This window comes from Pipra filicauda, unplaced genomic scaffold (assembly GCF_003945595.2).
Source record: "Pipra filicauda isolate LSUMZ 115617 unplaced genomic scaffold, ASM394559v2 scaffold47_size6085603_pilon, whole genome shotgun sequence".
NCBI lineage: Eukaryota > Metazoa > Chordata > Aves > Passeriformes > Pipridae > Pipra > Pipra filicauda.
In genome coordinates this window covers 699,325-722,024 of record NW_024104620.1, presented here as the reverse complement: position 1 = coordinate 722,024, position 22,700 = coordinate 699,325, and the positions used below count along the sequence as shown (strand labels likewise).

Below are 22,700 nucleotides of genomic sequence, written 5' to 3'. Positions count from 1 at the left end.
GAAGTTACACATTATCCTCTAAAATCTGCCCCTGGAAGAAATGATTTAACACCAAATCTTCCCTTGTATGAGCACCTTCAGGTGCCAGGTTCTAGAATTCAAACCAACAGATATTTTAACAGTATTTTTGGAACTAGATTTCTTCCAAGAACTACTTATGTGTTAACCTAGTCTCAGCTTAGTTAGGCACAACTCAAACTTATGCTTAGGTCCCAGTCTGAGCATTTATGGTTTGGGATTACTCCTGATTCTGAGGAGGTGAAGGAAAAAAAAGTGCTATGCCTGGTAAAATAACTTTGAGATTCAATGATTATTTAATTTTCTCAATTTGCAACTGAGCACTGATTTAGTTATAATTACTAGAAGACTGATGCTTAAATTCCATAATTTTCTATTTTAGCACATCCTATATTGGGAAGTAATGAACCTCCAGAGGAGATACTGGTTGAATTTAGAACAGCTCTACCACAGGCATTTTGTCACTTTGCTCTCAACTCCTCATCATTACCTGGGGGGTATTTGTGGGGTTTTTAAGGCATCATTTCAAAGACTGAGATTTATAAATGCAAGTAAAGTTCTCCATTCCAGTGCTTTTTATTTCAGGAATACCTGGCTGCCAGCTGGGACAAGCTGCACTGAAATGCCACATGAGGAAGGCCATGTGGAATTGCAGGACACGAGGGGGACAAGTGCCCCCTGTCCCAAAGAGAAGTCTGTCTTTAAAGGTATTTCCTTTACACTGTGTGATCTAAGATACAGTGATCTAAGATATTTAGCTCTCTTTCAGACTAAAACCTAAAGTTTTCCAGCAGATAGACTAGATCTTCAATGCAGAATGCAATAATATCTAAGTGGAAACACAATACTTGTCCTTTTTATTTATGTAGTTCCACTCTCACTCCAAAACTTTGCAAAAAAAAATCTGATACTCTCAGAAGTAAAATAAACAAATGAGAACACGGACTTCTTTTGAATAAAGCTCAGAAACAGTACAAAGGTGGCTGTGCCATTCTCACTTAGGTTTCACAAGTCCTGTAACAAAGTCTAGGAGTGAGACAGGAGCTTGCACTGACTGGTAAAGTCAGTTTTCCAAGGAACACTTGGACACAAGTGAGGCAACACAACAGCTTTGCTGCTGGTCTGCACAGCCAGGCAGGAGAGAAAGGGAAAGCATTTGCTGGATTGCATGTGTTTGATGGAGCCTTGAAAGCACCGTGTCCTCTGGGACCAACTCTCTTCTCCAGCTCGTGTCCATGTTCTGCAATGCAGACCTGGAAGCAGAACTGCATTTCCATATGTTCTTTAGCCACACAGTACATTTAAAAGGACAATGACAGATAGCAAACCTCTTGATAACATTTTTCTGGACAGTTTATCACTGGATTTTTCCTTTTCTGATTCATCTTTTGCAGGTTTTTCTTCTTTTTCAAAGGACTGTGACAACTGGATCTGAATTTTCTCCTGTCAAAAGTAAAAACCAGTCACCACACAAATCATTTCATGCAATACCTGAAGAAGAACTGTTCTGTACTATATTACCTACAGAACAATGAAGAAAAAAAAATTGTCTTCATATTCTTTTTAATCCCACATGTGCTCTGTGTTACCATACAATGAAATTACTTATTAGTAAATCAAAAAGTACAGAAAAGGCAGAGAAAGGACCACACACATTTTAGATTTACACACACTTCCAGGAATGCTATTGCAAAATGAATATAAACTATCTTAATTCATAGACATAAGAAAAGATTCCAGTTTTTCAGGTGTATAAATTTTATACAGCCTCTATGTTTTAGTAATGCATCATCCACAATGCTTTTTACCCCCATTCATTGCTTTTACTATGAAAGCTTGTTTCAAGTTTCAATTTGGTTTATACTAAGAAGGAAAAAAAAAACTTTCAATGTAAGACAGACCAGCATTTCCAGATCCACAAAAAATAGGGGAAATATTTCCAGTACAATATATCAAGGTAAAATTTGCAAACCTGTCATCAAGGCTTAGATCCTTAACTACCTGTGTATTTTGACAGAGGAGCTTTGTGTGCAATCATCTCAAAATCCCTGGTTTTATACAAGCAGGTGAACGATCATAAAACTTGTCTCTCAAACACAGCAAAAAGAGTTTCCCTTTGAAATTAGTGACATAATGGTTCCCTGAGTAGTGAGACTGCAGTTTGTTTTTCCTGCTTTACTCTTTCCCAGGACTGTCAGTGAAGGGCTGATGTCCTTCAGACAGCAAAGCCAGGGGAGGTCTGGAGTGATGGAGACTCCGTGTCTGAGTGACTCCAAGAGCAGGACTGGCAAAGTCCTGTCAGAGCCTTCCCTGTTACCTCTGAACTCCCTCAAATGTCAGTTCTGCTCCCCCCAGATGCCAGCTGAGTGGATGCTGTCACCTTCCCATCTCGAGGACATCTGACCCTTCCCAATCCAAAGATCCTGCCCCTCGTCCATTCTTGCCCATCCCTCTCCTGCCCTGCACCTGATCCTTTCCCACGCAGATCTCGCTCTTCCTTCAAACCCTTTCTCACCCACATCCAGGCACTTGCTCTGAGCTTCTCTCCTCCTGTGTCATGGCACAGGCTTGACCTCAGCCCTGGAATCTGGCCAGAGTTAAATATAGTCCGGATTCTCCAAGGCTGGAGCCTGTTCCACATGTCCACCCTGAGCCACTCCTGCCTGTGCAGCACAATGGGAACCCTGCACGGATCCCACGGGGGTCAAACAGCACTTTCCATCTGCAGCTTTGGAGCAACAACTTCTTCCAATGAGGAAAAAACATTCACTGACAGTTTTACCACCTCTCCCTTTGAGAGATTTTCCCCCGCACTAAATGTTCTAATTAAACTTAGGAATTCATGAACACCCCAACACAGCACCACAGTGTGAAGACTTCTCAGCTTGTGAGATCCTGTATAACCACACCTGATAAATACCATCACAGGCACTAGCAAGGAACTCTCATGGAATTCTTTTCTTAGTCTTGAGCATTCCTTACCTCATAAACCTGAATATAATTCAAATGAGCAGTTTATTTTCACTCCAAAGTACATTACATTCACTGTTCACCCAGGAGCTGTGTAACTGTTATTTGAAGAACAAACATGTTTCTGTCTTATTAAGAAATTATTCTTGACCATCCATCTATGTGTTATCCTCCCTTTTACAATAATACTCTACAAAACTACCAGTAAATTAGGGAAATTTTCATAGTCTGATGTTCCTTCACTAGAAAACTGATTGAGTTCATGTTCTAAACTCATCTCCAGTCAATGCACACAGCAATGGTTCAGTCAAAGGATCTCAGCAAGTAATCATTTTCATACTTCTTTCCCCAACAGGAGCTAAAAAAGGAATCACCATCTGAACAGCCAGTTCTGCTACTACACCAGTTCTACTTCAAAGTGTGATACACCAGAACTGTGCACCAAAGGGCACTTTCTTGTGATTTCATGCTATAAAAACTGTAGCATCTAATTAAATATGACCTACTTGACAGCAAAGCTGCCGAGAAATCTTTTAACTTCTCTTCCCCTATAAAACTCTCCTAATCCCATCCTGCTTGCAGTAGGTCCCTGCTGGCATTGGGACTGAACAGAATCAGATCACCCATCCCAAGCCTTCACTGTAGCAGAGGATATTGTCACCAAATTTTGATTAAACAAGTAAAAGCAAAGCACACCCCCCCACAATCATGAAAACCTGATAAAATCTTCCATCTTAACACATCTGAGAAAAAAGGTGAGAATCAGGAAACATTATGGAATATTTCTCAAAGCCCTGTGTTCCAGGGTCTTGGCTTTTTACCAGCAATCTCCAAAGCCAACACCAACCTGAATTTACACAAGTCAGTGGAAACTAACACCCTTGTCTTCTCCCACTCACCCTCCTTTGGGTTGTCTTTTTTTTCTAAATAAAAAAGGTCACTCATTTAAAGATTTACTTACTTGTAACACACATTAATAACTGTAATTCATATGAAAACAGCCCTTCCTTAAAAAGGACTGAAACGGATGATCCTTTGCTAGTGCTTGTACTTCCTATTGGAGTGCACAGTCAGAACAACCCAACATTTAGGCAAGGGATGGCAAGAGAATAGATACTGTATTTACAAAGATAAAAGATCAAATGTATCAGTTTGTATAAGCTAGTACTTTCACAGCACTTTTTACTAAAGGACTGCCAGTGCTTTTTAACAAGGATTAACAACTCGTGAGGCTCTTACCTGGGTTTCTCAGTGAGGAACAGTATCTTGTTTCCTGTTGCAATTACTCAGGAAAATAGAAACTCCTGTATCAGAAAACAGATTGATCTGTTCCAGAGAGTTTCTTTGCTCTATCTCCCATCACAGCCTTAAAAGAGGAGCAGCCAGCAATGGCAGCAGGGACTTGCTGAAGTGACTTCTACACACACCTGTATTAGAACTTCACCCTGCTGGAGCTGCTGCACACACTGGGGTGGAAGGGCTGACTGGAGGACAGTCACAGGCACAACTACAAAGTTATCCCAAAACTCACACGAGTTCCTAGTTGAGTATATGCATTTTCCATCCTATCAAGGCTACACTTTCTAATAATAAAAAATTGGGATTCTTCAACTATCATCAGCAACATCAACATGATTTTTTTCCTGTGTCTTAAAATCCATTTTAAGCATTAACACAAAGCTGGGAGCCACTTTTCAGTTGCAATCTCTGATAACAACAGAGCAGTGACTCTTCCAGCAAGGGGAAGTGTCACAGAGGTGACTTCCCTGCTGCCAGGGAGGGTTGTCTCCCTTCTCTGAGCCACTGCATCCCCCACATGTCCCAAGCACAATTAATGCTTCAGACTGGGGGGCTTGAGCCAGCCAGCAGCCAACTGGTGGTTATGGAAGGACTCTTCCATGCCTCCTTGTTTGGGAAACAAGGCAAAATGGGTGAAGAAATTGCCCGAGCTGTTACAGAGGGCATGCAAGACTTGTGTCCCATAGGATGTGCACTCCAGCATCAGAACTTGTAACAAATTCCCATTCTAACCCTCCAACAAGCATTCCTCCACTCTGTAGGTAGAGAAGAACTAAATTTGTTCTCACAATCACTTGCACAGCTATTGGGATTCATTTCTTCTAGATTACTGCTTCCAAAGAAAACTCACAGCTAGATCTAATTCTGTTTCTGAACAGGCAATTTGCTTTATGGATTCCTTTTGTACCATCTTACATTATCACAATTAAATTCATTCTGTGGAACAGGCCTTTACCTCCCTCCTACTACCACAATAATTCCTTTCCACAACCACCTGGCAGTGCACAGCCAAGGACAGATTCCCAGAGGACTTGGTGACAAATGCCATCTGCAGAGAACACTTATTACAAATATCTGATTTTAAACCACTCAATGCATAGTCCTGCATAGTCCTGGAGGCTGGAAAAGCCTAATGCCTCATGTTTGAAATACACCCTGCATGAACCATCCACCAAATCAGGGTTCTGTCTTCTTGTAATTGGCTACTGTGACTGGAAAAGTTAAACCCCACTGCTTCAGACTAAACAATTCAGCCTCAGCTACATCCCTCAGCCTATTATCTTACACAAAACATTGCAACAGGGATGTAAGTCATTGTAAATAGCATTAGCTTTTCTGTTGGCTTTTAATCTCTTGCTCTGCAGCCTGTTCCAATCTATGACATAGATTTTCATCAAATTAGCAGGCCTGGTTTCTGAATTTCCCTCTTCAACTCTTCAAATTGTGGTATAGTACTGAAGGCCTACAAAAATACTGTTTTTTCATTTTCCCCAAGGAAAGAAACCCCAAACCTGGATACTCTGTGCTTCAATCCTAAAAGAATTTTAACTACCTTGACAAACACCTACATGAGTTCTCAATGCCTGTCCTTTCTCAGAAGTGAATTAACCACTCCCCCAGCAAAACCCCTTCACACCTGCTATTCTACTGGTTCCTTCTTAACAAAAGTGAGTTTTCACAAAAAGAGAGTTTAGAAGCTTCTCAATAACAGCAAAGGATCATTTCAGTTTTGACAGGTGTGAAAAAACAGCAGCACTTTGATGGCCTCATTCATACATACAACCTACAGCCAGTAATAGGATTTTGCTCTGAAGATCCAGACTGGTATAAAGGTAAAGTCAGGTAAATTGGATTTTGTTTAAATTCTCTCAAGTATTTTTACATATTTTGTTCAGCATGTAAGAACTTTAGGTGTGTTACATCACCCTAATACATTAGTCTTCAGACACACCCAGGTAGGTGTTACACAGCCACCAGCAACTGTGGCTGACATGCAGGAATTCAGCTACAACACCAGAACTTACAACTGTTTCCATTTCCTAAATACAAAAAGCTGATAAATTGTGCTCCATACTAATCACAATGTTTCTGGCTTACTGATTGCAGACAGCACTTGAGCAGGGTAAGAGCCCTTCAAATGCACTGTAAGACTAAGAAGTTAAACTAACAAATCCGCTCTTCCTGTCCCCAGATATCAACCAGCAGAGTCAGCAAAACATAAAAGCAGCAAATTCTTCATCTGACATGATCACCTCTATTAGAGCTGTACGAAAAAAAAATTAAAACCAGGCGGTGCCCACATATTTAAAGAATACCCAAAAGATTTTCTTTTGAACAAGTTACTTGAAATTGTTTCAGAAACTTCAGTAATGTGGTTTTTACCTGGAGGTCCTGTGATATTTCAGCTGTGGGAGGTGGTGGATACTCTTCACATACAGCAAGGCTCCGAACTAACTTTAACTTTGTGTTTGACTGAAGGAAAGTATGTAAAATTAAAAACTATGGCTCATAAAAAGTTATATAAATATACCATAAGCCGTTATTTTTCCATTCATTTTATGTAAAACAAAATGGCTGAAAACTGCATTTTTAATGTTTTCAGTAGAATAAATAATTCTTTTAGGATGAAAACACCCAAGCAATTGCAGCTTTTGAAGGCACTACCAGCACAATAGAGCACATCTAATGAAAAGTAAATAAAAGTGTTTGGGAAAAGTGTTTCTCTCCATAACAATAAAAAGCCACTAAAAATATGAAGGCAAATCACAAAAGCAGACAACTAGGCACGACAAAAACCCAACAGAATAAAACAAAGCTACGATGCCAGAAAATAAAACTAAAGGCACTTTCCACAAAGTAACAAAGCTCCCCAAGCATGAAGGGCTCCCTCTGCATGCCAACACAGGGCTACTGTACCTTGGACCTCTTTGCTGCCTGTCCAAAGGACTGCAGGGGCCGCTGGACAACACAACAGAGAAGGGTGGGTTAAACTCAACGTACAGGTGTGGTAACAAAAGTCTGTACAAGAGAAAGCTTTGACAGTTATCACTGAGAATTCTGTGACAGGAACAGCAGGTGCTTTGGGCTGCAGGATTGTACCCTCTCCCACTTTCTTCGGGCCGGTCCTTGATTTCCCTTCTCCATTGATCAGGACTATAGCAGGAAGGAAGCATCCCTCTGCTTCAGCAGAATCCAAGCAGTTCGCTCTCTCAGCCTGCTCCCACATTTTAAATTCTTGTGTCCTAATTTCCTTGGCAACATCACATGCTTTTTATAAATTTTCTTTCTATTCCTGAAACCTACCTGGAGAAATGATCATTAAAAAAAAAAAAAAAAAAAAAAAGCATTGCCTCTACCAGGGAACAGGTACCAGCTGATGACCCACTGTAAGCAGCTTAAAACACATTGGGTTTTCATCTTTTATCTTGGGACCTATAAAAGTATATTTTGAAATGAGCCACTGGTCGTTTTTTGCCTTTCATTTAATAAGTTACTATACATTAATATGCTTTTTCTCCTCCCGGAGCCATTTTAGTACCTTATTATGCATTAATTTGCTCTTTTTCCTCCCAGAGCCCTTCTTCTATTACTACTGTTCCTTAAAAAAGAAAAGATTACCAGACTTTTACTACAGGATGTATGATTGAAGGGTACATTTGAACCAACAAAAGCATTTAACAATCTGTTAGCTGCACAGTTAAAACTAACCCAACCCTCTGTGCTGGTGACACAGGAATAGAAGCACTTAGAGTGGCATCACATAATTTAAGTACTGGTTTCCCTGGAGAACTAAAACTCAGGTATAGAGAAGCCTTTAATAGAACTTGTTTTAGAGAACACAGGCCTAATATTTGTAAAAATAAAGGAATATTGGTAATATAATTTTAAATGTTGTTTAACGGACAATATTTCATCCTTTCAGAAGGAAACTAAACAGAAAGTCCATTGGAAAGCTCCCTGAAGCCAGCCCTCCTCAGGAGATGCCTATCAAGTGCCTGAGCCTCTTAGCAGGATGTACATGTTGCTTAAAAAGCACACCTGGCCTCCAGCAGAGAGCTCTGTTCGTAAGGCAGAGCCGCTTTTCCCCTCATTTTCCTCAAGTCCCAAATGTCTATTTTGGGTGTTGCAGCAGCTCAGCTGAGGAGCAGCAGAAGGGGAGCTCATTTCACTGTGTAACAGCATTTTAAATAGCTGCACTGAAAACTAACTGAACTCATCAGCAGCTTTTCAAAGGAAGCTTGCTGGGATTTTGAGCAGCAGAGACAGTCCAAATGCTTCCAGACCTGGAACCAGTCAGACTCTGAGTTTTGCTGTTTCCATACCTGGGACCATAGAGAGGCTTGGAGTTTTGCTGTTACCTGCAAAATACTTTTTTCCTTTCCATCATCCCAGCTGAAAGCATTCCCTGCACCCTGAAAGCTGGCACTCTGCACATCCCTCACAGAGTTCCTGTTACACCAAGCTACTGAACTTTCCAGAACTGGATGATTTCCCAACTTCCTGTGGATTACTCGATTAGCTGAGGTGCATTCAAATCCAGTAGTGTAAACTCAAAATCACATCAGGACTACCAGCAGGGTCCTCAGTTCACTGTCCAGAAGCAAAGGAATCCACCCTTGGACAACTGTTTATCTTTTGCGAAATTCTGGAAGATTTGAAGCCAGTATATAAACCAAAAGAATATATGGAAGCAAACACCCCAGATCCAACATTTGAGGGGGCACAGAGGAGAGAAACCAATTTAGTTATACAGGGTATCAGACACTTTAAACCAGCCAAACAGAATTCCCAGTACTGTTAACCAGAACTTGACACACAAGCTACTGCTCACTAATTAGATAAGTCACACATTTCAGTTATTTTTAAGAGTGATTAAAAAAAAACAGCAGAGAAGAGATTGTTGCTGGAAAGGAGAAACCATATTGTAATTAAATTCAGTCAAAATCTGTACAAAGCACAGATTGCTCCTCACTTTACCTCAGTAAAGTCTCAGGAATCCACTGCAGCCAAAACTTCAGTTTCACACCAGATAAAGTGAAGCAAATGCCTCAAAATTTAATCGAGATATTGAAATGATCTGGTATCAAATCTGAATTCTTCGTAAGAACATTTTAAATTAATGTGGGTTTTATATTTCAATGACAATAGGACAAGTTTGGTTGTACATTCCTTAAAGTGTTTTACATATGTTGTGTCTTATCTTCTGCTTTCCTTGGGGAATTACAGTCGTGTTTCCAGGTTGGAAAGCCAACACTGACACTGTCAATTTTTTTAATGACAGGTGTTTGCAATCTCTGGAGAATAAGGCAATATAGGATATTCAGGGCAGTAAACTAAGGTACTGGAATACTCTGGTGCTCAGTTTCATGAGCACCTGACAATTTTTAGGGACTAAACCAATACTAACACCGGGGGGTCACTGTAGGAGGGAGATTCTCCCTTGACTGACATGACTCAAACTTCAACGTTCCACACGAGACAAGTTTCACCCCACCCATCATATCCAAACTTGTCTAACACTCCTGAGACAGGTCTGGATTCCTGGCTTTCCTGTGTGACCTTCAGGATGCCAAAACACAAAAATACAAGCCTCCACATCCAGCTGTAACTGTGAGCAATGAGCACCACACACTTGTTGGGTAAGAAGCACTGGAACAATAAATGGCCAGAGTGCTGGGACAGCTCACAGGGAACAGGCTGATGTTGTGAGTCCTGAGCCTGAAGGTACAAACACCAAAGTCCCATCAGTGCACTCTCAAAACATGAAGATAACTGGGCACAATCCAGTGATGCCTTTCTTGGACAGAGGATGACACCATTTCCACCGGAATTCCAGGACAACAGGCAGCCAACGCACGTTGTAGCTGCTAATGAACATTTTCTCTCTTTTCAGGCCCATGAATTTTAGTTCTGTCCTAATTTCTCTTCATTTACTAGGTTTTGCTCCTACAGAGCATCTTTATGTTCCCCACTTGTGAAAAAGAATTTATAGCTAATTTAGAACACGCAATCCTTGGTGAGTGCAAATTAAGCAATTTCTTCATATTTGCAGCTCTCAAAGACTTCTACTGCCTTGAGAAAACACTGTGTTAATGAAAGCCCTATTTATAGTCATTATGGGCATGATTTCAAGACAGTGTTTAAAAGCAAGTATTCAAAATAATTGCATAATGAAAATAATGATTAGGTTCTTGTCTTTTAAAAAAAAACCACAAAAACACATCCACTTTTAAGACCAACTATTATGCTACATTTCCAACTGCACGATAAAAAGGGAAATAAGATAGCATTTACCAAACACATGTAATCATATACATCCAGGCTTTCAGTAGGAGTATTTGCCTACTTTATTTTTGCCCTAATGACCTCACCAGATCACACATATTAAATGCAAAGGAAAGATGTGGAGCTGTTACAGATCTTCCTCCATCATCCCCGTGCTGTCTAAACAAGCTGCACAAAAACAGGGTAGGCACAAGATGGCAAACTCAGACGTGTGAAAGGCTTTGTGAAGGAGCCCTATTTCTGAAGTACCATTTGGACATTTCTGAGGACAGGCACGACACGACAAATCTGAACAAAGGGTGTTCTGAGGACACTCAGCTTTTCACCTTTCTGCTCAATTAGGTCTCAATTTTAAGTCCACTTAAGGACTACAGTCCTGAGCACCACAGACAGATCTGTACCACTGAAGGAAGGAACAGTGTGGGCTCTGGCTACTTGCTGTCCTCCATCAGTGAGCAGTGACAGCAATTTTCCATGGCACAGTAGAGGGTGACTGATGGAAAAATAGCTTCACCATTGGACATGGAGGCAGTTCAAAAGTAGAGAATCTACCTGATCATTTATCTATTTAAAAGTATTATGTCACGTATTTTGGAGACAAAGAAAGGTAAATCCTGCCAAGGCCAAAACAGCTGGGGAGGAGGCAAAGAAAAGCTTCAGAGAACTCAAGCTGTGAAAGAGAGAGAGCACTCAAGGTTGGCGCCAGTAGGGAGGGAAGAAACTTTTAGAAAGAGAGATGTCAAGTTGCCAAGTAAAAAAATTAACCTAATTCCCCCAAAGGACAGAGATATCTGTGTAATTAGCATAAAACAAAATCAGAATTACACTCCTTAATACAACATTTGCCTTGCCTGTCTCATACAGGAGATGCACACAACTCTGTATTCATGCTCCAGCCTCCATCCTTCCACAAGGCTTTTACGGTTTAATAAAATAAATGTTCCTAATAAGAAGAACCATAAGGGACTATCTTGCAAGATATATTCAGATCTTTAATGTGTTGTCAATATTTCCTGACAGCCCTTACAGTATTGCCTGTCCCCACCACCCAAGGACAAAAGCAACACACTTCAGACCCTGTATTCCAGCTAATTCGAAATTAGTGTGTTGTCACTTGACCTGGATAAGATTAACATGTGGGAGACAACAGTGATTGGTGAACCAAAACCTTCCTGATTCCAAAAACTACCACAGTGCTGCTGTGCATGTTCATGTGCCTCTTGTTTCCAGTGTCATTTAAATGACACTTGAACCTCAATTCAGATATGACAACTCAGAAATCTCAGTATCAGTTATACTACTTTTGCACTACTTAAAGAAATTGGGAGTGCGGGCCACGTCCTCTGATTAGATACTTTTCTCATTCACATGGTACCTCCAGCAGCATCCACAATAGCAAATCAGTTACTAATGCACAACCCCTCAAAATAATCTGGAATTTAGAACCACAGTTACATTTCAAAACATAATCACCAGTTTCTGAACCGTGAAGATCCAGAAACACACCTGAACTCAAACCACATTAAGTTTAGACAGAGGAAAAATCACAACCCGTTTCTGCCTTGGCTGTGAAGAGTCAGAAATCAAGTGATAACTGTACTCAGGAGTATTACTGTAGTTTGCCAATAGGTATTAAACCTATTCTACTGCTAGGGAGGAAAGCCAAACCCAAATCCCATCCAGCTCCCACCCCCAACCCATCCTCTCAATTAGCAAACAGAAGAACACAACAAATTCCAATAAGCTTCTGATAATGTTCTCTAACATTTCTCAGCAAATACTTTATAACCTGCACTTAATGACAAGTAGTGTGTTCTGTGAAACTTCATCAAACTATTTAATCATCCATTAGGTAAATCTTGCTGATTGCTCCACTGTTCCACAAGGATTTTTTACTAGGGACAATCCAAAATGTTTGTATTTTAGTATAAAACATGCTTTCAATGAGAACTCCTCAAATATCATGACACATATTTGCACCAGAGGCTACCACAGTACAAGTGACATTAACTTCTACTGATTTCCCCTGTTGCAAAGGGCTTGCTCACATTAGCAAGGTTCCACTGGTAACTGCCTGTCTTCCACTCTGGAAATCTGCACCCTCAGCCTCCAAACTCTGTTTTTAATGACACTGCTGAGGTAACAGGAACGTTCCAATTCCAGTGGAGACTCCTGGACACCACACTGAGGACAGCACTGAGCACAGATGCCAGTGAAGCTGTGGCCACCAAACAGCCTCCAGCACAGTTACTCGGTTGCTTTTGGGCATGGAGAGAATTGTTCCAGCCACCAGCCCTCAATCCTGGGCAGCACCCCAAGCAATCATCCCCCTGCCAAACCCACACCCCTGGCAGCTCTAACAGGTTCATTCCTCTGGACTCTCTGACTGGGGGGTTTATTTCTTATCTGCCACTTGAGTCTCATACAAGTTTCCACACCACAAGTCGTCAAACGGGATTTGTTAAATGAGGAAACGTGAAAGGGATTTTTCCATATTACTGAACTGTATGAAAATAAATAAACCTTAAATTAATTTTTAAGGCTTGCTACTGAGATATTGCACTGATTAAAGGAAATACCAGCTCAGCCATAATGCCACCAGCTTTTCAGTAGCATTTATTTCTTATGTTTCAGGAGAACTATTTCATTTCAAGGATTTATTTTTTTCCATAAAGTTATCTATTTACACTGATGTCAGCCTTAATAAAGCCAGCAGACATTAAAGTGTAAAACTATTGTTATTTCAGGGATCTACAAGATTTATTTGGAAGCAATATAACATACAGATAAAGTTTACTTCACTCAGTGGAGTATTGAATTGTTAGTCTTGAACAAAACTACTCCCCAAAGAACCTTTTACTCAATTCTCAATAACAAAAATCTAATAAGTGCTGTCCTGGTTTTGCAACCCACAAGAGAATCTCCCATATCCCAGTCAGGATTTTTAACAGAAAATTGTTCAGTCTTAACCCACAGATACAAAATTCCTATAGACAACTAGATTTTTGTAAAACACAAACTTCTGTGCTTTCTTTTAGAAATCTGGTCCATTGATTGTGTCAGGTTGTGTCAGAAATTTTTAGCTGCTTTCCTGAACTCCTCCTCATCCGAGCTGCTTACAGTCCTCAGGGAGCAGGTGGGAGCCTCAGCCCAGAGTGAGCTACCTTGTCCCACGGGAAAGAGACCCATCTCCCAGGACTCAGGAGCATAAACACTCAACTAAACCTCAGAGGGATCAAATCTGCTGCCACAAATTCCCGATCCACCCTCATCAGGGTGCTCTCCATTAACACAAGGGGTTTTCACACTATTTGCCTCAGCTCCTTCTCACTTGAAATGTGCTACCATGACTTCTTTAAGGGTCCATCTCCCACCTGCAAAGGCCATTCTTTACATGAATCATGAGGACTGTCTTTCCTACTTAAAAGTCATGTACTAAAGCTGTCAAGCAGTGAAGAACAGAGGAAAAGAGAAGGTATTCTTAAAAATGTCTGACTCATCTTTACAGGAGGGGAGAGGAAGCAATAATCATCCCACTTGCTTCCCTAACACCAGCCAGGTTTTCCTACCCTGTACTAAAGAAACACCTTAGAGGGTGAAGAGAATGGAGAAGAACAAGACACAGATTTATTTCACATGATACACTAGTGAAAAATGAAGTGGAGAGCTCCTTACCGGCATACTGTTCTTGTTATCAGGACAATTCTCATCCTTCTCTGCTGGAATCTGCTCCTGACTTCCTGATTTTAGAAGGTTTTCAACTGGGTCTGTGTCTTTAAATTCAGCTTCTGAACCCTTCATTGCATCAGTTTCATCTTTTACAGTGAGAATATCAGACATCCTCATTAGAAAAGGTTATTTTAAAATTCTACAAGAAATATGGAACCTTTAGGACAAAGAAAAAGTGGATCATTGAGTCATTTAAAATGAATCAAAAAACCCCACCCATACCTAAACAGTTGCCCAAAATAAACACGATTTTGTCGCAAAAAGGACCTTTTTCCTGTCTTGTATTAGAGGAAGTGATTTCTTTTTAACCACTTTTATCAAGAGGCTTTAAGAGCAAACATCTCTACAAACAAGAACTAAGGGCTGCACTATTGGATAGCACTCACAGATTTTTCTTTCTCTATTTTAAAAATAAACTAGGTTCCAACAGAAACAAGGGAAGGTTTTCTGAAAGGAAAAGAGAATTACATATAGATTTATTTTAAGAGGGTTGAAAGTAATTAGATGAATCATAATTTCCCAAGTGTGCAAAAAATCATAAATTTCATTAAAACTTCTAAGTTTTATTGCTGCCAGATAGTTCCTGCATTCAGAACTTGTGCAATTGGTATCTTATGTACTAAATACAGTAAAATTAGTCTTAATAAAATTAAGCATTTTCTCAAAAGCAACAAAGAAAGAGACAGATTTGGTAATTAAAATAATAATAACCATTATCAACAACTATATTTTATAATAATAATAATTTTTAAAACTCTATAAAATATGACTAAATGTTGTAACAGAATCACCTCAAATTTTCCCTAGAAAACAAGAAACACAAATTCTTGTCATTACTCAGCTACAGTGCAAGTAAAACCAAGAATTTCCCATTTCTTCAAAGAAATAAAGAATAAGATCTGAATGCTTAAAATCATTCACAGGAAACAAGTAACAGTCAAAGAATATTGTAGAAAAGTCTTACTATCTGGTTTAGTACCTGATATGTCCTACAGTTTGGGGATTGAGGTCTTCCACGAAGATAAAATAGAATAATCCGAAGTTCCTTTTCACAGTTGTCAACCAGGATGTCAGCTGGAATGAACCATCTGGAATCTGGCAGGAGGAGTCCCATGTCCCTATCCCCAGTGTAGAGTCCTGGACAGAACTATGTGGTCTTGAATCAGCAGGAACATCCCTTTTGAGTGCCTGAAAACCGACAAAGGAAATACATTACACTTTTACTCGGTGTGGGAGGGGAGAGGGAATTCGGTGACACCCAAAAGCTTAAATAGTCATTTTAAGGAAGAAAATAAAAAATCAGAAGCCATAGAAGAAATCAGCTTTTGTCACACCCATTTTACTTGTCCTATCGAGCAGCAGTGACAGTTTTCCTTAGAACTCCAGACATTATAGAGTTAACACTAGCCATAATAAACATTTTGCTGGCATTCCTGGTGACACTGTTCCTATAAACAAGCAGGTATCTTCCCAAAGAGGCAGAAATCCGCAGCCCAGCGGGTGTGGGGGAGTGACAGGCCATGGAAGCTCCCAAACCCCTGTCAGTGTAACAGCGATTTTCTCTTTGTTGTAGTTAATAATCTATATAATCCATATTTTAGGCAACTTGAATTACAGAAGACAGCTTTATTTCACTCAGCAAAATAAATGCCATCGGATGAGGATTTACACAGTTTTACAAAACTGATAATGTTCCATCTTCCCTCTTTTTCAGATTTGCTTCTCTGAGAAAGAAGTAACCCCACCACCCCCAAGGCAGCGTTTGAGGTGGAAGGCAAGGGCACACCTCTCATGGCAAAGCAAAAGTAACTCCAAGGTGGTTTTCCCAGACAATCCAGATGCAGATACTAAGATTTATGAAGAAGCTCAGGTTAACAACCTTCACTGTAAGCAGAACTTGAAGAGAGATGCTGTTTGATTTTGTTGCCTGATATATGATTTGTACTATATTTAGATAAGTGTTCAAAAATATTACATGCTGAAGACAGAAAAAAAAATCATCAAAACTCAAAACATGTACGTCCAGTTGCAATTATAATATTGGAAAATAAGTGTAATTTAATTGCTACTCCCTACACAAGTCACATAGTAACTGTAACGAACACCTCGAAGTTTTTCCTTTAATCCCATCAAATTCACTAAGGGCTCCTGTCCTTTTGCAACACCATTTTCAAACGGTCTCAGCATCCTCAGTTACTAAAACTCCTGCTGCAAACATATTGCCTGCCTATGTCAATCCAGAAAACTGATGCACAGGAAAAATGTCCTTATATTTCCTACACCAACCTAACTGCAAATCAGCTTAGAACTTGTTCTGGACAGATTTTTCCTTGCAGACAGATTTAAAGCTGCAGATTTGGTGCTATGTAACCTATAGGGAAAGGGAGAGAGCTGAGGAAAAGCTGTATAGTTTCAATTCACATGTAAATATCTAGTTTTTGGGTTCACAGAATGTGGCTATTTTGAGTCAACTGGAATCACCATATGTGCATCCACGAGTAAATGCTTCAGATTAAGAGCAAAACACACTTAATAGAAAAATGAATCTTTGCTTATCTGTTTTTTTAAATAATAACAGCCACAGATGCACTGTAATTGATAATGCAACCTGGTGTTTGTGACACACAACTGTAAGTTATAAATACTTGGGTAATAGTCCCTGAAGTTTCCTCTAATCCAGACAATTTTCATAGTTGAGATAATCTGGTTCTAGTTTCTAAAATGGCAGAGATTGGATTAAAAAAGACTTCAGGAATTTTATATGCTACAATCTGAGCGGGGGGGGGGGGGGGCAAATCACAGACCATCCTTATGAATCTCAGCTCTTTTACCTTCCCAGATAGTTGGATGTTAATTTACTGTGTCCTGTGAAGGACAGAAAAAAGGAGAAAAAAAGCAGGAAGGCTCCTTAGGAGCTGCTCTACTCTCTGGGGAGGAAATTGGTTCTAGTCAGCAAAGTGATTGACTGACACCAAGTCCCAGCACTGGCCCTAGACTGAACTGCAATACTGACCAACATAAAATCTGCAGATTTTAATAAGAGGGACATGATACCTCTGCCCTAAAATTATCTGAACAGTGAGAGGACTGAGTATTACTTATAATATTAAAAGTTCAAACAGCTCACAACAGATCTTGTGAAAAAAGCCTTTCAATCTTACCATATTTTAGAGGTGACAAAAACAGGCATAGAGAGGAAGTACAAGGACTTGCATGTAAAAGTGGAGGATAATATGTCACACTTAGCTTCTTCACCCTCAGGGCTGCTGTCCCCATCTGAGCACTTAGTGCTGAAATGTATGTTTTTCCTCTTGTTCATCAGATTAGTAACACTATACGCCCACCACCCATCTTGAAAGTCCAGTAATTCTCTTTCTGAAAAGTTGTAACCACTTTGTCTGTGCAACTATTCTCCCCATTTCAGAGGGCAAATCGTAATTATGAGCTGTGAGTGAAGTCTAGTACTGCATAGGCACGTGCTTGTCAGTCAGCACATCATAAAAAGGTCAGTGCTGTGCTCTTACTGCTTTCTTTTGCACAACCTGTGACAAGACAGAAAAAAAAACAAACTCATCCAGCAAAGCCATTCCTGAGTTTCATGATGGCAGCCTCCTGAATCCCTGACACACGGAAAACCATCGGGTCCTTTGTGTCAGGTTCTGACTTGAAAATCATCATATGGAAACCCACTCAATTGACCTGTAATGAGTAGAGATATTTCTGGGAACAGGATCTACTCAATCCAATTTCTCTAATAGGCATCAAGAGTTCCATCTCCTTCTTGTGGGTGGTGTAGATGGAGATAGGAAGTTTTGCTCTGCCCATGATGGAAGAAATCCAGTCTTTTTCTTTTAAAAAGAAGGTAAAAGACAGAAGGTGATTTTTTGTTCTGTGTTAAAGTTACTAATTGTTGTAAAAGACCCCAGGAACAGCTGTTAAAATAAATGATATCAAAATAAGGGCAAGAAATTGGATTAGAAGGGTGGGGGTTAAAAAATCCACGTTCAACACACAAAGTGGACGCACTGTCAGTGGAGAGGTAAAATGAAAAATTATTTCTTAAACAAGTTTCTGTTCACCAATTCCTCAACAGAATTCCTGCACAGGCCTTAAGAGTATCCATGGTTGTGGACAAGATCCACCTTATTTTTACTATGAGTTTACCTCTAACCTGGCAGTCAAAATTTCATGCTGAATTCTCAGTGGTTTGTTGCAAGTCATTCCAAAATCTCCAGGCTGTACCTTGGTTTAACTCCCAACATCTAGTTCCAAGCAAAGCTCCACTTCTCCTCAGAAGCTGCTTTAACTTTATGTGAAAACTCCCCTTTATGCCTGTACAAACACCCAGAGGAAGCACAGCAGCAGGTTATTTTCTCTGCTATTTATCACATATTCCATTAAACTGATTATAGGGATAATCCTCCCTAGAGAGAGGAGATATCAGGAAGGGGAAAAAATGCATAAAAGCAGCTCTGCATTAAACAATTACCATTACTACAAAAAGGCTAGACTAGTAATATCCTCCTCAAAAGCAGCACTATCTACTTAAAGGGAACCTACAAATCCACTTGTTTTTTCGTTTGGGAGACCCAAGTTTTGTAAAAGGCTCATGGTATTTCAAAAAAAATATATTACAGAAGGAGCTGCATGAGAAAAAACACAAACCACCTCTGGCACAGCTGCTTATGTAGCGACTCCCCCCACGGCTCAAGGGGAGGAACAGACTGATGAACACAACAGTCCATAGGACAGTCCTGCCTTACCCCTGGAATAACGGTGAGGCAAACTTTCCTGGGATGTGGAAGTGCTTCGTTTTTTTTCTGAGAGAAGTCAGGACATTTCCTAGAAAACCACAACTGTGAAGACTCAAATAAAACACTTGCCACAGCAAGAGCTTTTTCCAACTGTTTTTCACCTCAAGTATACAAACATATTTATATGAGCACCATAAACTCAGGGCTCCTGTGATTAGAACAAACACCGACTCTCCCCACCAACCAAAAACACTCATAAAGCTACAGATGTTCCTTTGTTAGGATGAAAGGGGAGAATGTTTACGCCTTAAGCAGAAAGATGTCAATCAAAATTATCTTACCATTACATTAACACAAGCTATGGGTATAACTAAAAGAGAATTACTGCATCCAGCTACTGCTCAGTTCTTGAGGACCACAATCCACACACAGTTCTTGGGAACAACTAACTTTGGCAAGTCAGACACCCAGACCAACAGAGAACTAACTCACCATTATCTGAGAGCCTGTAGATGAGTCCTGAGGCAAAAGATGGACAACATGACCAACACCTATATTTGGAACAGATTAGTTCCTCCTGGGAAACTTTCCTTTGGGGAGAGGTGGGAAAAGGACTGGAGGAAAACTGCCTGAGGTGACAAAGGAGAGGAAAGGAGAAGAAAAAACCAAAACAAACCTCCATCCCAACCCTGAAAATCCTGACTTGGAGAGCAAGGGAGGATTCCAGAGGGAGCAACAACTCTGCTGCCACAAACAGCCCAGGCTGTGCTCACAGATGCTCCAAGAGCCATAAGCCAGGGGCTGAAAACAGAATTTTGCTCTCCCTCTCTCAACTAGTGCTTCTGTGGCCCAGGCTGTTAAAAATCTACCACACAGGATCTATAAAACGGAGCAGCTGATTTTAAGATTGCCATTCATTTCACAGAAAATTCAAAGCAGATTTGTACAATTATGAGAAATAGAAGCTGGAATTATGCAGAGGCAGCTGTTCCCTTTTTCCAGAGAAGGCAACACCTGTTTTCTGCATGTTATCTTATGTCTAAAGTTTGAGACCCATTAAACGACTCACTAGGAAGACAAGAGTCCTGGCCTGCCTACTGCACTGTGATATTGTGCAGGTCTGGTCTTAATTATACAATTATTAATAACAAATAAATGAGAAATTGATCCACTTTTGAAGCATGAATCAAAAAGATTCACTAATGTTGTTTAGATTTATGTACTAGAAAATGCTGTACGAGAGAATCCAGGCTGTATTGATTTAAATACACTTAAAACAGAGATTTATACTTTTCCAATGCTGCTATTTACCCAGGTTTGGAAGTTCTACATTAATCACTTAACAACTGAATGCTATTTATTGCATTAGCATTAGAACATACTTCTTATTTGATTCAATTTACCAAGCTATTTAATAATCAGATTTTCAAAGCAGCAGTACAATGATAGATTAGAATAGAAACACATAATGTGCAATTACTCTACCTCCTTCAAAATTAATTAAGGACTGAATGTATCCTGCTGTCTGTGCAAGTGATGTCCTACTACCAAGTGTAGGCATCATTTAAAAATTAACTGGACAGAAATAGCACCAAATTTAGCAGAAGACATTTGCAGACTTTCTTGAGAAAAATCCCTCCAATTAGGACAGAAAATCCCACAATTGTGAACCCAATAAAAGACTCTCACAGGACTGCTCTGTAAGAACAGACTTAAAGCACCAGAACAAACCTGTCAAACACCCATTTCAGCCCTAAGCACACTCTGGTGTGCAGGTTATTATTTGTACAACAATAATGCTGCATATCAGAAAGAAAAAGTGAAACTTGCCCTCGGCCTTGTAGTTCATCACTTAAACACTCCTTTTCTTTACTGACACATTTTCATGCTACAACCTCTGCAATACTTTTAAAGAATACAGTGCCCTTCTCTGTCACACCTGGGGCCTAAGACAGAACACTACCACTGTTCATAGGATGGCTGACAGGCTTTTAAAGAGGACACCTTTCCCAGGAATAGGCATGTGAGAAGCCAGGGTGTATTATTAGTAACTATCCCTCCCCCTCCCTTTATATTTTAAATTCTGAGCAAGAATCTAAGGCTCTGTAATCCTGCCTCATCTTCTCCTGTGAGTTCACTCCTGAATGCAGTAGGAATGCTTAGCTGACAGTGACAAAAAATAACAAGATAATTCCTTCAGGAACGTAGCTGCATAAATGAGAATATGAATTTAACAACCAGCAAGACTAGAGCAGTCTTTTATTCTACATACTGATAGGAAACTGTAGCATTCAAGTACTTATGTAGAGTTTGTCGTAATTTTTTATTCACAAACTCAAAAAAATAAAGCTTGGAATGTACACTGAATAAACTCTGCCACTGTAAAACGCTTCTTCAGAGGAATCTGGTCCTCAGGAGGGTTGGCTATTCCACTCTGCACAAAGCGCTGTCACTGCCCTGTGAATTCCCTTCCTGCACTTCAATTTGGACTTTTAGGATATGAACAATCAGAGCCGAGTACATCATAGGAATTAAAGGTTTCCTTGTGGAAAATGAAACAGTCCCCTGGATGTAATTCCTGCTACAACAGAACATGGCAAAGGGGTTATGCTCAGGTGCTTCCAGCTCACTATTAAATCTGGTAGGCTTCAGGTATTTTCCTTTTAACAATTTAGGAAAGGAAAGGATTGGCATTCCAGGATACCCCCTAGGGAAAAAAAATCCCACCACAATCCTTGTTTTCACATGGGGAGCTACACATGAAGAACAACAGGAGTCCGAGTTCCAACAAATGCAGGGCTTCTGATGAAATTACAGTCCCAGCATTGAACAATCTGTGGTGGATGGAAACCAACTTGGCTTGCATTTGCATATTGTTATTACAAAGCCCAGCTCTGTGGCCAGGCCACTCTCATTAAGGTAACTATAATAATCTCAAATGGTTTATACACTATTTAAAGTTGTAGCTCCATTAGGATCTGTTCTCACTTTTTTTTTTTTAAGCTTTAGGGAGAGAGGGGGAAAAAAATAATTTCCGAAACAGACTTAAAACAGTTCCCTAAACGCAATTTTTTATATAATTGCCTCCTGGAGAGCATCTGCACAGGGCAGATGTACGTTGGCAGACAAAAGCCTGAACACTAGTGCAGCATTAACCTTTCACAAATGCCAGCCCTCAGAGAAGAGCTGAGCTTTAGGTTAGTGCAAAACACATCTGTTGAGTGGCTCAGCCTCTCCCCCCCAGAGGACGTGCCTGTCCAAAGGCATGAGGGACGAACTATTTCAAAAGCTCATGAAATCCAACATGATGTGTCTTTAGTTCTTGCCAGCACAGTTCTGTTGGCCTGGGAGGCGAAAAATGAATGCCCTCCTCACATGACATTGCTGTAGCAGCAAAAGCTCTGCAGAAACAACTGTGCTGACGAAGACTTTGTTGGCTTGGCTTTCATGATTCAGAGGAACCCGACTGACAGCACAAAAACTCCTCCTGGCTCTTGAGTTTCCACTCTGGGAGCTCTGTGGCTGATCCTCACCCAGCTCCATGTCCCTGTGCCCACACCAGCACCTCCCACAGCTTCCAGCCATTTCATCTGTCAAGCAACCCCCAAACCTGCCCTTTCTATCCTCATGTTGTTTATATTCCAT

The 22,700-nt window shown here is 40.3% G+C and overlaps 1 protein-coding gene across 9 annotated transcripts in view; it reads right to left on the bottom strand.

Annotated features, from left to right (window-relative positions):
• The window catches only part of R3HDM1 (R3H domain containing 1), a 76,825-nt gene that overhangs the window by 33,002 nt on the left and 21,123 nt on the right, over positions 1-22,700 (bottom strand). For 7 of the 9 annotated variants that reach the window (XM_027748934.2, XM_027748924.2, XM_027748928.2 and 4 more), the window contains exons 2-6: positions 15,281-15,489; positions 14,248-14,458; positions 7,204-7,245; positions 6,670-6,759; positions 1,347-1,461 (exon numbers count right to left, since the gene is read on the bottom strand). In XM_027748934.2, the coding sequence (XP_027604735.1) occupies positions 1,347-1,461; positions 6,670-6,759; positions 7,204-7,245; positions 14,248-14,418 (418 nt within the window). In that variant the 5' untranslated portion in view covers positions 14,419-14,458; positions 15,281-15,489. The remainder of the gene's footprint in view (positions 1-1,346; positions 1,462-6,669; positions 6,760-7,203; positions 7,246-14,247; positions 14,459-15,280; positions 15,490-22,700) is intronic. The other 2 variants (XM_027748929.2, XM_027748935.2) reach the window with 1 other exon arrangement.